The sequence below is a fragment of the Ursus arctos genome, unplaced genomic scaffold (genome assembly GCF_023065955.2).
Source record: "Ursus arctos isolate Adak ecotype North America unplaced genomic scaffold, UrsArc2.0 scaffold_2, whole genome shotgun sequence".
Lineage (NCBI taxonomy): Eukaryota > Metazoa > Chordata > Mammalia > Carnivora > Ursidae > Ursus > Ursus arctos.
The window spans coordinates 81042663-81057617 of record NW_026622874.1 but is presented as its reverse complement, the minus strand read 5'-3'; the positions used below and the strand labels follow the sequence as shown (position 1 = coordinate 81057617).

The window sequence follows — 14955 nt, the reverse complement described above, 5'->3', positions numbered from 1 at the left end:
GTAAAACCGTTGGTCTCGTTGCGGTTTTCTCCGCCGCGGAACAGGGAGGATCGTTGGCGCCCTCGCTTTTCCGGGAGGGTCGGGAGGGTTGGGAGAGTTGGGAGGGCTCCATACACTGAATTGAGGCGAGGATCTGAGGGAGGCTGTAGGCTATTGAAGCCCCACCTTCTCCCCCGTCAGGAGGCGGCGTTTCCTCAACTCACGCCGGTCTTTCTCCAGAGGCTCATGGATCCTGAGAGGGAGAGGACAGGGAGGCACCTCAAGAAGGGCAGGAAGAGGAGGAGGGCCCCGAACGCGCTGGTCGGAGCGGCTGAGGCGATGAGAGCGCGTTGGGATCTGGAGGAAAGGCAGCCCGAGGCCAAGGTGAGTAACGGGGAGCTGGAGTGGGCAGCCCGAGGAGGTTAGAAGCTGCCAAGCCCGCGCCCCAGCCGTCTTCGGGGCCCTGCCTGCCCTGGACGCTGCAGATCAGCCTCATCCACCCATTGGCCTTTCGGAATTCTCCTTTCCAGTGTGTAAAATGGGAACGATAATGTTAATATCACCTAGCTCAGGGCTGATAATGGCTCTTTAAAACTGGTGTGGTGCGTGGGACCCAAAAAGAATGTTCACTCAACAAATACTTTATTGAGTCTTCTGTGTGCCAGGAATTGTTCTAGGTTCCGGGGATATCCCAGTGCACGAACCCACGGCCTTCATGCAGTTTACATACCACCCCGGTAGGGGAATAATAAGGCAGATGAACATCCCTGCTGTGTATTGAGAACTAAATATACGTGGTCCATCTATTCAATCATCAGATTTCTGTTGTCACGTGCTGGGCACTGCCCTAGGCACTTGGGGAACATCGGTGAGGTTTACTACTTCGTTCTAGTGGAAAGAGACCGAAAACAAACAATAGAAATTATATACAGGTTTCCCCCACTGTCTGAAAGTAGAGCGGTCCCGTGAAATCTTTCCAAGCTGAAATGGTGTAAAGCAAAGAAGCAATTATTAATTTATGGGGGGGGGGGGATATTGGAGCGTTTCCATACTCCCAAAATAATCTCTGTTAGGTTTTCTCATGTCTCAAGACAGATCTTGCTAACTGATGCACAAAATCAAGATAAAGCGCAGATGCTCACAGACACAATTCAAAGCTATGGGGGCTTCGTGCTAAGTGTAGTTCTTGGGAAAGGAGCTTCGCTGTACCACTCTGCTTGGGGTGTGCTGCCTTTATAACTGGCTTGTTGTGAAACAAATGCTGAAGATAAAAGTGAAAACAGGTACAGTGCTAATAGGTCCGTCCTAAAAGGGAAGTGGCAGAACACAAGCTTTCAGGAAGCAGGGGATACCTGTAGGGTGTAAAATGGAAAATAGTGCTATGAAAACATTTTTTATTTAAAAGGGATTCTTTTTTTGCCTATCAAATTGGCAAAACAACTTTTTAAAGGTTAATATGGTGAAAAGTATAAGGAAATAGATAATCTCTCTTTTATTTTGAAACAATCTCAAACTTACAGAAAAGTTGCAAGAACAGTACCCAAAACGACCCCAGACAGCATTTGAAAGTGATTGCTAACAATGCTCCATGACCACCCACCCATATTACTAAAATATGTATTTCCTGTAAACAGTCCTACATAACCTACATATGCAACCATCAAAATTAAAAAATAACATGGATATATTGCTGCCATCTTATCTTCACCCCATTCAAGTTCTTCAGTTGTTCCAGTAATATCCTTTTTAGCAGTAAGAGCCAGTCTAGAACTATGTGTTACATTTAGTTGTCGTATCTCCTTCAATCCATACAATTCTTTGGTTTTTTCCTTAACATCTTTGGCCTTACTACTCTTAAAGAATCCCAAATCAGTTATTTTGTACAATGTCTCTCAAGTTAGGTTTGTCTGTTTCCTCATTGATTAGTTTTGGGCTATACATGTTTGGCAGGACTATCACAGAAGTGACACTCTTTTCTCTTGTATTTTGTTAGGTTGTACATGATTTTGATTTGTCCCATTCTTGTTTTCTTTTTCTCTAATTTTGTGGAGAGATGCTTCCTTGTTAAACTTGTAATTCATTTTTTTATTAGTATGAACTCATTGCCTATTTCATTCAATGGGTTATAATCCATTACTATATTTATTTTGATGCTCAAAACATCCTATATTTGAACATTAAGCTAGCTTCTGTGTTCTTTCAACATGACCTCATAATTCTTTGAGCATTTCCTTACTTTTTTGGCACAAAAAGATGTTCCAGGCTCATCTGTGCTTTTCCTGCCCTAGCCCTGGAATCAGTAATTTTTTCTGGGTTGCTTGGTTCTTTTAGTAGAGAATGACATTTAGAAACTCAAGGTTCTGGGTACTAGAAGTACTCAGTGCTATTGGGATGTCAGTACTCCCAAAAAAGAGCTAGGAAATATGTGTTTATCTGTACACCCATATACACACACATACATATTTACATTTAAATATTTTTCTATCCATACATTCTAAAATCTCTGCTTGCAGTCTATTTCCACAAGGTTCATTCTGGTTTTCTCTCTTCATGGTTATAATTTCCTTCTCTCTCCAGTGAGAAACCTGATTTGTCATTATCTTCGGTATATTTGACCAGTTCCCCATGCTGCCACCGCCCCACACTCCCACACTGTCTTCACCTTGCTTGGGCTCTGTCACCCTGCACCATGTACCAGGCCACCCTCCTGTGTGACAGTCTACTATCCTCATCCTTCATACATGGACACACTTACCCTGCTCAGACTCTGAATCTTGTGACAGGCCACTGTTGTCCCTCAGTATTGATGCTGTCCTTAAAACCTTGAATACTTTCTGATATCTGATACCAGCCCTCACTGCTCTCCACTTCCCGCTGCATGGATGCCTTCTACCACTCAGGCTTTGACACCCCACAGTGAGCCATCCTTCTGCATGTGTGCCCTGGGTTCCTACCCTTAATCCTAGCTCTCTCCCCTATACCAATCCCTACTCCCCCTACTCAAGTTCTCCCCCCCCGCCAATTACCATGCCCTCCTTCCCCTACTGAAGCTCTGACCTCCCATGCTTGGCAACCATTACTCACTGCCACATAGACCCTACCTACCTCACTCAGTCTCACCTTATCAATCTCTTTTTTTTTTTTTTTTTTTTGAGATTTTATCTATTTGACAGAGCAGAAGCAGGGGGAGCGTCAGGGAGAAGGAGAGGGAGAAGCAGGCTCCCTGCTGAGTAGGGACCCCCAACATGGGGCTCGATCCCAGGACCCTGAGATCATGACCCAAGGTGAAGGCAGTCACTTAACTGACTGAGCCATCCAGGCGCCCCATCAATCTCATATTTTTGATTGGTAAATATAAATTGGTGTATTCTTTCAGGAATTAATAGTACTTGTCAGAATTAAATAATTGACCTTTGAACAACATGGGGGATTGGGGTGCCAAACCACCATCTGCATGCCCTGTGTGGTCCAAAATCCATGTATAACTTTTCACTCCCCAAAAACTTAACTACTTAGAGCCTAGAAACCTTACCAGTAATATTGGTAACCAGTTGACCAGAGACATTATTGATAACATAGATGGTTAATGCATACTTTGTAAATTACATGTATTATATATCGTATTCTTAGAATAAAGTAAGCCAGAGAAAACGTTACTAAGAAAAGCATAAAGAAGAGAATACATTCATGATACTATACTATATTTAACAGAAATGAACCACATATAAGTGGATCTGCACAGTTTAAACCTGTGTTGTTCAAGGGTCAACTGTAGGTGCTTATTTTGACCAGGACCTTATCTGGAGAATTTATTCTGGTACACAGGGATGTTTGAAAGGATGCTCATGATATTATTTATATATTTTTTTAAAGTGTCATCAATAGGGACTTTTTTTCATATACATAGTAAGTGTTGAGATAAATTTAGAGAATGGACTATTAAAATTGGTGTTTGTTACATTTAACTGATGTGAAAAGATACTGATTTGGGCGGCGGTGGGGGGAGTGAGGGTTGCAGAGTTGGTTACCAAACAGAATGTATACTCTAATCCTTTGGGGCAGTCTCATATAGAGATGAAGAATTAGAGCTTTTTTAGGAGGGAGAAACTTTTCTGAGCTCCCTGTTTCCCCAGAATAATGTCAGACTCCTTAGCTTAGACCACATTGATCTATGACCTGACTCACTCTTTTCTCTACTCTCAAATCTCCACTACTCTGCAACATGTCAACTTGGTTCCAGCCAAACAAAACTAAGTGTTTAGACACGATGTTTCCCCCCATCTGACTGACAAATTATTCTCAGGACAGCCCCAGTATTTTCAGTATCAGTGAAGCTATCCCCCAAACTCTCTAACCCCCAAGGCAGTTAGCCCCTTTGTTCCTACACCTTTATAATAGCACTTACCCACGTTGTATTGGAATGACCTATTTCTGCATTTGTTTTCTCTTAGTACTTAGTACTTAGAACTTTCTCTTAGTACTTAGAACTTGAGAGCATGAATCATGTTTAATTCATTCCATTATCCCTAGCAAGTAACCAAGTATCTGTAGTAAGGTTCTGTATCAACGTTTATTAAATATTGAATTAATAATGTCGTATCACAGGTTGTTTTATCATTTCCAATTAATTAGATTCCTCCTTATATTTGCATATAATTTGTTTTGCTTTATTACTGTTCTCAATGGTCCTAATTTTTTTTTTTTTAGATTTTATTTATCTGTCTGAGAGAGAGAGAGAATGAGCGGTGGGAAGGGCAGAGGAAGAGAGAGAGAAGCAAACTCCCTGCTGAGCAGGAAGCCTGACCTGGGTCTTGATCCCAAGACCCAGAGATCATGACCTGAGCTGAAGGCAGATGCTTAGCTGACTGAGCACCCAGGCACCCCCAGTTCTATTTTTTTTTTTTTTTAAGATTTATTTATTGGAGAGAGAGAGAGAGAGAGAGCGCACGGGAGAGGGAGAGAGGAGGAGGGAGAGGAGCAGACTCCCTGCTGAGTAGGGATCCTTACTCAGGGGCTCAATCCCAAGGCCCTGAGATCATGACCTGAGTTAAAATCAAGAGTTGGCTGCTTAACCAACTGAGCCACCCTGGTGCCCCAGTAGTCTTAATTTTTAATGCCTTTATTTATATCTTTGCAGAAAGCCCGCTTATCTGCCATTTTATTTGCTGAAAACTGTGAAGTAACCCATGACCAGTTATGTGAATTGCTGAAGTATGCAGTTCTGGGCAAATCCAGTGTTCCTAAACCCAGGTATAAGATGAACTTAAATAGTGGGTATAGACCAGAGTTTTCAAATTGGTGTCTAGAGAGCCATATATTCCTTAATTGACATTATTTGTTTGCCGTAGAGAGTGTCCTAAATTTTTTCTTTCTCTTTTTTTAATGGTGGGGGAGGGGCAGAGGGGGAGGGAGAGAGAAAATCCCAAGCAGGCTCCAAGTGGGACCTGTCTCACGACTCTGAGATCATGACCTGAGCCGAAAGCAAGAGTCAGACGAGAGTCAGACGCCTAACCATCCTAGCCACCCCAGTGCCCCCTAAATTTTTTTCTTTACAGGAGTTGCCAACATTTAATTTAGGAATTCCTTTATTAAAATCCAGATACTTTATTTCTTTGAAAAACTCTAAGATCTGGCACTTGTCCCTGTGGCAACATTTTGTCAAAGCTGAATAGGAGCCTGCCTCTTATCGATGTGGCAGATACACTCTAGTGTAGCACCTACTGGTAAATAAGGCCTGCTTCCCTTATTTACATTATCTCTCTGGCTGCTCTATGGTTTGCAACCCTCTTGGGAGCTTCCTGGGTATAAAGTGAAACCTGCCCCACTTACTTGGAGGTCAGGGAGAGACTGAAGAAAGAGGTAGGCTGCTCCAGGTTGGTACGTGGCAGCAAAGGGAACTTGCCTACAAGGCTTGTCTCGGGCAGGAGGAAGACAAATGGATCCCTACACATGCCTGCCAAATCTTAAAAAAGTTTATATAGAGGCCTTAACTGGGTTCAGTCATATGAACCATGCAGGTGTTTTCAACACCGCATCACCGTCTCAAGGCTTTGTCTTTGGAGCAGCCTCTGGGATCAGGAAAGACAAGCAGAACCCACATTCCAAGGACAGAGGAGAAGGGGGTGAGGAGCCTGCAGGTGCCAGGGTCCAGCTGACAGGTTAGCTGGCAGTCATGTCTTTTCAATGACCTTTCCCAACACCACTTAAAGGTATTTTGGTTTGTAACCCCTAGTGGAGACCCAACTGAAATAACATGATCGTGTGTTAAGAATCCCAGTTAATCTTTTTTGTTCCTTTTACGTTAAGGGACAAAGAGAATTTTACTGTTCTGATATCTTCAATGCCATTGTTAAATGTCTAATGAAAATTGCTTTTGTATATGGACCAACAAAAAAATTTTCAAAACTTTTCAGTTTTTCAGACGTATCTGAGGGAGATTGGCTAGATACCTCAAAAGCCATCTTCCACATTAACAAATATTGCTAGTAGTCTGTCAATTTATCCCAAACTGGCTTTCTTAAAGCCAGTCACATGATTACTAGCTTAGGAAGGACTCAGCAGCTTGGGATCTTGAGGATATGCCTTTGTAAAATGGGTTTATTTCCAATTTAAAACAAATCATAATAGGATTGTGGATTTGAATACATTGTGTTTCCCTTGGTATCCTACTTGATTTGAATGCAATAAACAATTATCTCAAGAGATCTTTATTTGAATTCTGTACGGTAATAGCCATTCTTTGCCAGGTTTTCATTGAGTAATGGTAAACTGCTTTTCTCCCCACACTTCCCTTTTGTATGTCTATAACTGACTTGATGGTATCACTTTTAGCTGTATTGGTTTGATTTTTCAACAGCTGGTGCCAGCTTTTTCACCAAAATCACCTGAACAACGTGGTGGTTTTTGTACTGCAGGGAATGAGCCAGCTACACTTTTACAGGTTCTATTTGGAGTTTGGATTTCTCCGAAAAGCATTTAGACACGTAAGTTAAGAAAACTTTGTTTTAGGGCCTGAGTTGAGTCCTCTCATCCAGAGACTAGTGCTTGTCTCAAACTATGCTCTTTGGCACCCTGACTGAACAAGCAGTAGAGGTTGTAGAAAGCAAGAAAGATTAAGATTCAGAGATCTCTTGTTGAGATTAGGTTTGCCTCTGATTTTCTTTGATATTTGGGCAAAATATTTATTACCAGATTACAATCTGTATGTAGTTCCCAGGCTGATATTTCCTATTTTATTCGGGTTATGATGTTTTCAGAAATTATACACTTTATGTAAGTCTGTGTTTTTTGGTCTCTTGACAACATCACAAGATTGGACATTCTTAGAACAGTATCTGGAGCTGAATAGCAGTTGTCATCTTTAGAAGAGGCATGTGCTCCCCATTTTCCTTCCCATAGCCACTTCCAGTCTATTGGACTGTTTCATCCATTTACCACGGAGGGATTTGAGTTGGTGAGTCCTAATTTCCTTGGGTCTCCATTTTCTTTTTTGCTTTCATTTATCAAAGGCTACATATGTGCTAGGACCTACATCAATCATTATGCATGCATCATCCTTAATTCTCACAGTTCTGTGAGAGATATAAATATCTTCTGTACATAAGGAAACTGTGAGTAACTTGTCCAAGTTACAGCTAGTAAGTGGTGGAGCTGGAATTTCAGCACAGGTGAGCCTAAGGCTGGAGCTCTCAACATTTCAGCTTTGCTGTGTCATCTAGCCTAACTACCTGGCAAGCTGTCCACTAAAGTAATAGATACAGAAGTGCTTTGAAAAATATAAAGAACTTTCCTTTTCTGAGTTACACATTTTTGTAATGTTTGTCTTTGTTTCCAAAGTGTAATCAGAGCCAAAGAAAATATCTGGGGTGGGATAAAGGTGGCTTCACTTACTTAGTCACTTTTTTTTTTTTAATTACCTAGTCACTTTTACACATTAAGGAAACAGTCCTCATTTTGCAATACAAACAATTAAGGTCCAGACCTTTCATAGCTGACAGCTCATAGCTGAGCTGACAATAAAAGTGCAAGTCTTTTACAATATTTTAATTGCTTTCAAACATTTTTATAAAAACTTGGTATGTATTTTCAGAAATTCCGCTTGCCACCTCCATCATCTAATTTTCTAGCTGATATTATTGGACTGCAAAAGAAACAAACAACAGGGGATCTATCCAAGATGGTGGAAGGTATGGCTGTGACTCTAGTTTGATGATTTGCTCATTCTAAAAGACATGGATATGTTTATAAGTGGGTTTATCGGTCAAGTTTATTCTTTCAAACAACTAAGGTCAATTCTACAGCCTTAAACAGAAAAGCAATATGTTTTTAAAGAAAAAATGGGTAAGTACCTAGGGAGAATAGATAGCAGGAGCCCATATTCATGCCCCAGAAACCATCTTGCTAGGTGAAATAGCAAAGGCTGTCCCTGCGTATCACTCAACATTGGACTCTTACAAATTACTGTGAATAATTTTGAAACTGTCAGTAGGTCTTCGTACCCACGAGTGTACAGATGGGAAGGAAGATCTTGCCTTTGACTAATGTAAAGGACACCCTTAATAATACTCACAGTGGGGAATAGGTAGGAGGTTTAGATGCTGGCCATCTAAAAGAGAAATACCCACGATGGCAGTGTTTTTCAAATGTTGGGTTGTGTCCAGGAGTAAGTTGTACTGAACCTTCTGTTTTTGTAGGAGGAAGCAGGTAAGTGATGGAATAGAAAAGAACTTACTAGAGTTCATTGGACATAGTAAGCTAAGTACTGTTCAGTGATGCTTTTTTGTGTGTGTTCAGAAATAATTGAATAGTTAAACTGAGGAGACATGAAAAAGTGGTGAGGAATAGCCAGTGATTCCTTCCTATCTCCTCTAGGACTGTGCTTCCTATTTTCCTGTCTCAAAGACACCTGACTTCCTTCCTTTCCATTGTTCCCCTCTCCTAATAGATACCTGTATCTGACCTGCCTCTGTGTTTGATTTGACCTCCACTGTATTTTAAACATCTTTAAGTAAATAACAGAGTAGTCATTACTAGATTCAGAGCTCATGTAAGACATAGCTTTGCAAAAGAAATCATCAGAAAAAAGAAATTTGATATGGCTAAAGAATATCGATTGTTGGGGATAATTGGGGGAGGATGGTAGTGGTGAGAGACGAGGCCAAGAGGTAGGGTAAAGCTTTGTCCTGTAGGCTGTAAATGTCATGCTAAGAACCTTGGATTTTATTCTGTAGACTTTGAGGAGTCAGAAGATTATGGCTAGTTCTCTATCCTCTTAGGATTTCCTTTGTTTCCCATCCTAAATATCAGAGTCCCAAAGCAAACTTTAGAAATATTTATCTGTCTCTCCAAGTTGACTTATCGCTCTTCTTTGGTTAACTCCTGTATCTTTATTTCTAGGTCTGATGTCCCAGATTCCAGGCTTGCATTTTCAGCTGCCTGCTGGATGGTGCCACTTGGATATTCCCCTGTCCCCTCAATCATAACATAGCTAAAAGCATTTTTCTCATCCTTAAATAATGTACAGGCTCCCATCTTCAAATCGCCTTTTCTGTTGGTATCATTTTTCTTTAAGACAACAATCTTTAATTTTAGAATTACTTTCCTTTTGGCTCCCTGTACCCAATCTGGATAGCTCCTTCCCTTTGCTCCTATGAGTAACTATTCATATGTCACTTCATCAGAGAGATCTTCCCTGATTGTAAAATAGATGACAGTAACCCTTCTCTTTCCCCAGTACACCCTCTCCTCTTTTCCCTCCTTTGATTTTCTCCACGGTCCTTATCCTTACCTGGCATATATTTGTTTATTGTTCATCTTCCCAACTAGAATTTCATTCTCCCAATGGAGAATTTTGTTGACTTTGTTCATTGAGGAATCTCTAGTGGCTAGAACAATGCCAGGCATATAATAAGTACTTAGTAAATATTTGTTGTCTGAATTGAATTATTCCATCACTGTGTTCTATCAGTTTTTCTTACAGACTGTTTAATATATTCCTTTTCCTCCATTCTTTCCACCATCTTGATTCAGACTCTAATCTTTTTTTTTCTTTCTTTCTTTTTTTTTTTTTTTGTTATCTTTTTTGGTCCAGAATTTCTGCAAAACCTTTTCTCATTTCTCTCCTCCATTTTCCACATTATCTCTGAGGTTGATCTTTCTTAAATACTGTTTGGTTATGCCATTTCCCATCTTAGGAACTTTCTGTTGCTCTCCATTATTTATTGAATAATGTACTAAAGTCCAAACTCTTGAGTCTAGCATTTGTAGTGGTCTATAATTCATTTTTATACTCCTCAACCTTGTTTCCTACACTGCTCTCCTACACAGACCTTTTTTTTTTTTTTTCTCAGTTGGTCTAGTCACTACCATACCAAGTTTGCTTTGTACATTTCTGTCTTACCTGGAATCCCCTCTTTTCTACTTACAGTATTTTGACTTCTTTAGTTGCAAGGACCAGATACTCATTCAGGCCATCTTAAGCGAGAGGGATATTATTTAAAGGATGCATGTAGACTAGAAAGCCATCAGGAGTCTAAGTACCCTTTCATGGCATCTTCTCTGCTTTCTGTTCTCTTCTAACTTGTCAGTCCTCTGTATTTCCTAGTTTGATTTTGGAAGCAAGCAATCTGATCAGCTTAACTAATTGCCATTGTCCCTTTTGAGCATGTCTTGGCTAGGAATATCAACTTATTTGTCTACTTATAGATGGGTCTCTTTTTTTTCTCAAAGATTTTATTTATTTAGAGAAAAGAAAGAGCATGAGTCGGGGGTAGAAGCAGAGGGAGAGGGACAAAGAGACTCCATGCTGAGCACAGAGCCCAACACAGGGCTCGATCCCAGGACCCTGAGATCATGACCTGAGCCAAAATAAGAGTCGGATGCTCAACCGACAACCACCCAGGCACCTGTAGATGTGTCTCTCTTAAGCCACTTCCCACTCTCAAACCAATTGGTGACCACTCCTGCTTAAAGAATAGGCTGATGGTTGAGCAAGTGGCTAGGGGTGGAATAGACTGAGCTAGAATGGGCTGTTAGGAGTGGCAGGCACTGTGATGGGCAGGTCTAAGACACAAACTTTCTAATTTCTGCTTTTTAGACTCAGCTAATCTTTTCCTCTGTTGAACCATCTCTTACCACCCCAGCCAGTGTATTCTTCTTCCTTTCTTTTATAGCTTTTATTATTATAACCCATTTGAGACTTAAATTCTCTTTGTGTTCCTCTAATTATATTACAATACAGGCTTCTTAAAGTTGGGGCTGGGGCTTATACATCTTTTGATCTTCACTGTGTTTACCTGACACAAGGTTTAGAAACATGTCCTTTGAGGTTTAGGTTAAACACAAATATTTTCTTTTTTTTTTTTTTTTAAGATTTTATTTTAAGAGGTAGAGACAGAGAGCACAACTTGGTGGTGGGCAAGGGGAGTGTGGAGGAGCAGAGGGAGAGGGATAAGCAGGCTCTGTGCTGAGTGCAGAACCCAATGTGGGGCTAGATCCCATGACTCTGAGATAACGAATTGAGCCAAAATCAAGTCAGATACTTAACCGACTGAGCCACCCAGGTGTCCTTTCTTTTTTTTTTTTTTTTTAAGATTTTATTTATTTATTTGACAGAGATAGAGACAGCCAGCGAGAGAGGGAACACAAGCAGGGGGAGTGGGAGAGGAAGAAGCAGGCTCCTAGTGGAGGAGCCTGATGTGGGGCTCGATCCCATAACGCCGGGATCACGCCCTGAGCCGAAGGCAGACGCTTAACCGCTGTGCCACCCAGGCACCCCCCAGGTGTCCTTTCTTAAACACACATTCTGACATACGTTTAATTGTTCTTTTTGTTTCAGGGTCTTTACCTTCTGCCAGTTCAAAAGTCAGCATTAACCTGCAGAATGACCCTATCATTCAAAAGTATGGCTCTAAGAAAGTGGGCTTAACCAGATGCCTTCTCACAAGGGAGGAAATGAAAACATTTCACTTTCCATTACAAGGTTGGTTTATATTTAATCTGAGGTTGGTAACAATGTAAGAATATTTAACAGTTTTTTCAAAACTATTACTGTTGAAAGTTCATTTTTTTGGCTGCTTTCCAAATGACTTAGTCCATCTTCTATTAATAAGGAAACACTGTAAGAGTAGATGTGTACCGTGATTGGTAAAGTGATGATTTCAGGTAGTGCATAAACATGACCTTAAATATCATTGAAATATTCTGTGAGAAAGTTATTCCTTTTTCAGTTTTCTTTCTTTCCTCCTTACTCTATTAGAAGGAAGTCAGTATGTCTTTAACACTTCTCTAGTACTTCCAGTCTTCCTCTTACCCTGCCATACCCCATCTTCTTTTTCTTCAATGAATAGATCAAGTCTAGGCTCAGAGCCTTGGTCAGTTATGTAACAAGAATTTAATAGAAATGCTGTAATTTCAGCTTATTTTCTTTATTACCTCTTAATCATAGCAATAATGTTAAATTTCTTTAAAAAAAAAACCACTCTAGATTTATGCTAAAGGGGATGCTGGAGAGAGTTAAGATGGCAGAGGAGTAGGGGACCTCTTTTTCAGCCGGTCCCGAGTCGAGCTGGATAGGTACCAGACCAGCCTAAATAACCACGGAATCAGCCTGAGACGCAAGATGATGCATCTGGATCTCTACAAATGAACATCTCCAGCGCTGAGTATTGAGGTACGAAGAGGGGAGCTGTAAACCGTGCACAGATATCGGAAGATAAACGGAAGGGGGAGGGAGCCGCCGCGTTTGGGCTCCGGGAAGCGGCAGCCACCTGCACTGGGGAGCGGGCGGACTCACAGAGGGCACCCGCGAGAGAGCGGACTGAGAGCGGTGAGCCGTGAACGCGAGCCACCAGGCATGTCCCGGAACACCGGAATCCCGGTGTGCTCACGGGATCCAGACTGAGACCAAGAGCTCCTGGAGCGTGCGTGGGGCGGTGGCGGGCCACCTGCACGGGGGAGCAGGCGGACTCGCGGTCGGCACCCGCGAAACAGCAGACTGAGACCCTGAACCGGGTGCGCGCGCCACCAGGCTTCTCCGGAAACTCCGGAATCGGGGTGTGCTCACCGGGCATAGACTGAGACCGGGAGACCCGGGAGCGTGCGGGGCAGCCGGTGGCTGGCGGCATTAGAAACACAAAGGACAGAGACACGCCGGCCCTGGAAGTGAGGGCAGGGACGCCGAGTTGGTGCGCACATCCCGGGACGCTGCAGGGTTGAGCAGCACCAACAGTAATAGAGTTAAAGTGGCCAGAACATCAGTGGAGAACGGGCCGCAATCCCTCTGTCCTGTGACAATGCAGCCTCTGCTGCTCTGACCCTCAGAAGAGGCATAGGCGGCCGCCAGGGAAAGCCGCCAGAGAACAAAAGCCTGGAAATACCGGCTCAGAGAGTGCCCATCCCCATCCTCCCTCGCAGGGGACACGGAGACTCTAACCAAACAGGGTTGCCTGAGTATCCGCGCGGCAGGCCCCTCCCCCAGAAGGCAGGCTGAAAAATCAAGAAGCCCACAACCCAAGGCGCCTGGGTGGCGCAGTCATTGAGCGCCTGTCTCCGGCTTAGGGCGTGATCCCAGCGTTCCGGAAAGGAGTCCCTCATCAGGCTCCTCCGCTGGGAGCCTGCTTCTTCCTCTCTCACTCCCCTGCTTCTGTTCCGTTCTTGCTGTCTGTCTCCCTCTCTCAGATAAGTAAATAAATAAAATCTTTAAAGAAGAAGCCCACATCTCTAAGATCCCTATAAAACAAGGGGCACGGCCTGGGACCCAGTCAATAATTTTGGGCTCTGGACAACCCCGCAACCTCCCCTCATTAGAATGACAAGAAGGAGAAGCCCCCCCCCCCAGCAAAGAAAAGACAGTGAGTCAGTGGCCTCTGCCACAGAAGTAACGGATATGGATGTAACCAAATTATCAGAAATGGAATTCAGAGTAACAATGGTCAAGATAATGAGTAGACTTGAAAAAAGTATTCAGGAAAATGTTACTGAGAATATAGAATCCCTAAGGGCGGAAATGAGAGCGAATTTGACAGAAATTAAAAATTCTATGAGCCAAATGCAGGCAAAACTAGAGGCTCTGACGGCCAGGGTCATGGAAGCAGAGGAAAGGGTTAGTGAATTGGAGGATGGGTTAATAGAGGAAAAAATAAAAATAGAAGATGGTCTTAAAAAAATCCACGCCCACGAATGTTGACTACGGGAGATTACTGACTCAACGAAACGATCCAATGTTAGAATCGTCGGCATACCCGAGGGGGTGGAGAAAAACAGAGGTCTAGAAGAGATATTTGAACAAATTGTAGCTGAAAACTTCCCTAATCTAGCAAGGGAAACAAAAATTCGTGTCCAAGAGGCAGAAAGGACCCCTCCCAAGCTCAACCATGACAGACCTACACCACGTCACGTCATAGTGCAATTCACAAATATGAGATCCAAGGATACAGTATTGAAAGCGGCCAGGGCAAAGAAATTTCTCACGTACCAAGGCAAAGGCATCAGAATTACGTCAGACCTGTCTACACAGACCTGGAATGAGAGAAAGGGTTGGGGGAGCATTTTTAAAGCTCTTTCAGAGAAAAACATGCAGCCAAGGATCCTTTATCCAGCAAGGCTGTCATTCAGAATTGATGGAGAAATAAAGACATTTCAGAATCGACAGTCACTAGCCAATTTTGTAACCACGAAACCAGCCCTACAGGAGGTATTACGGGGGTTCTATAAAAGTAAAAAGGCCCCAAGAGTGATACAAAACAGAAAGTCACAGCCAATACAAACAAAGACTTTACTGACAACATGGCAGAATTAAAAGCATATTTCTCAGTACTCAGTCTTAACATTAATGGTTTAAATTCTGGCTTCAAACGCCACAGGGTTGCAGATTGGATAAAAAGAAATGACCCATCCATTTGCTGTCTACAAGAGACTCATTTCGAACCCAAAGATGCATTCAGACTGAGAGTAAGGGGATGGAGTACCATCTTTCAC

The 14955-nt window shown here is 42.4% G+C and overlaps 1 protein-coding gene across 3 annotated transcripts in view; it reads left to right on the top strand.

Moving 5' to 3' along the window:
- LOC113270720 (uncharacterized) overlaps nt 1-14955 on the top strand; it is a 157598-nt gene that overhangs the window by 649 nt on the left and 141994 nt on the right. For all 3 annotated transcript variants that reach the window (XM_057315286.1, XM_057315287.1, XM_057315288.1), the window contains exons 2-6: nt 181-363; nt 5117-5229; nt 6836-6962; nt 8069-8165; nt 11816-11959. In XM_057315286.1, coding sequence (XP_057171269.1) covers nt 181-363; nt 5117-5229; nt 6836-6962; nt 8069-8165; nt 11816-11959 — 664 coding nt within the window. The remainder of the gene's footprint in view (nt 1-180; nt 364-5116; nt 5230-6835; nt 6963-8068; nt 8166-11815; nt 11960-14955) is intronic.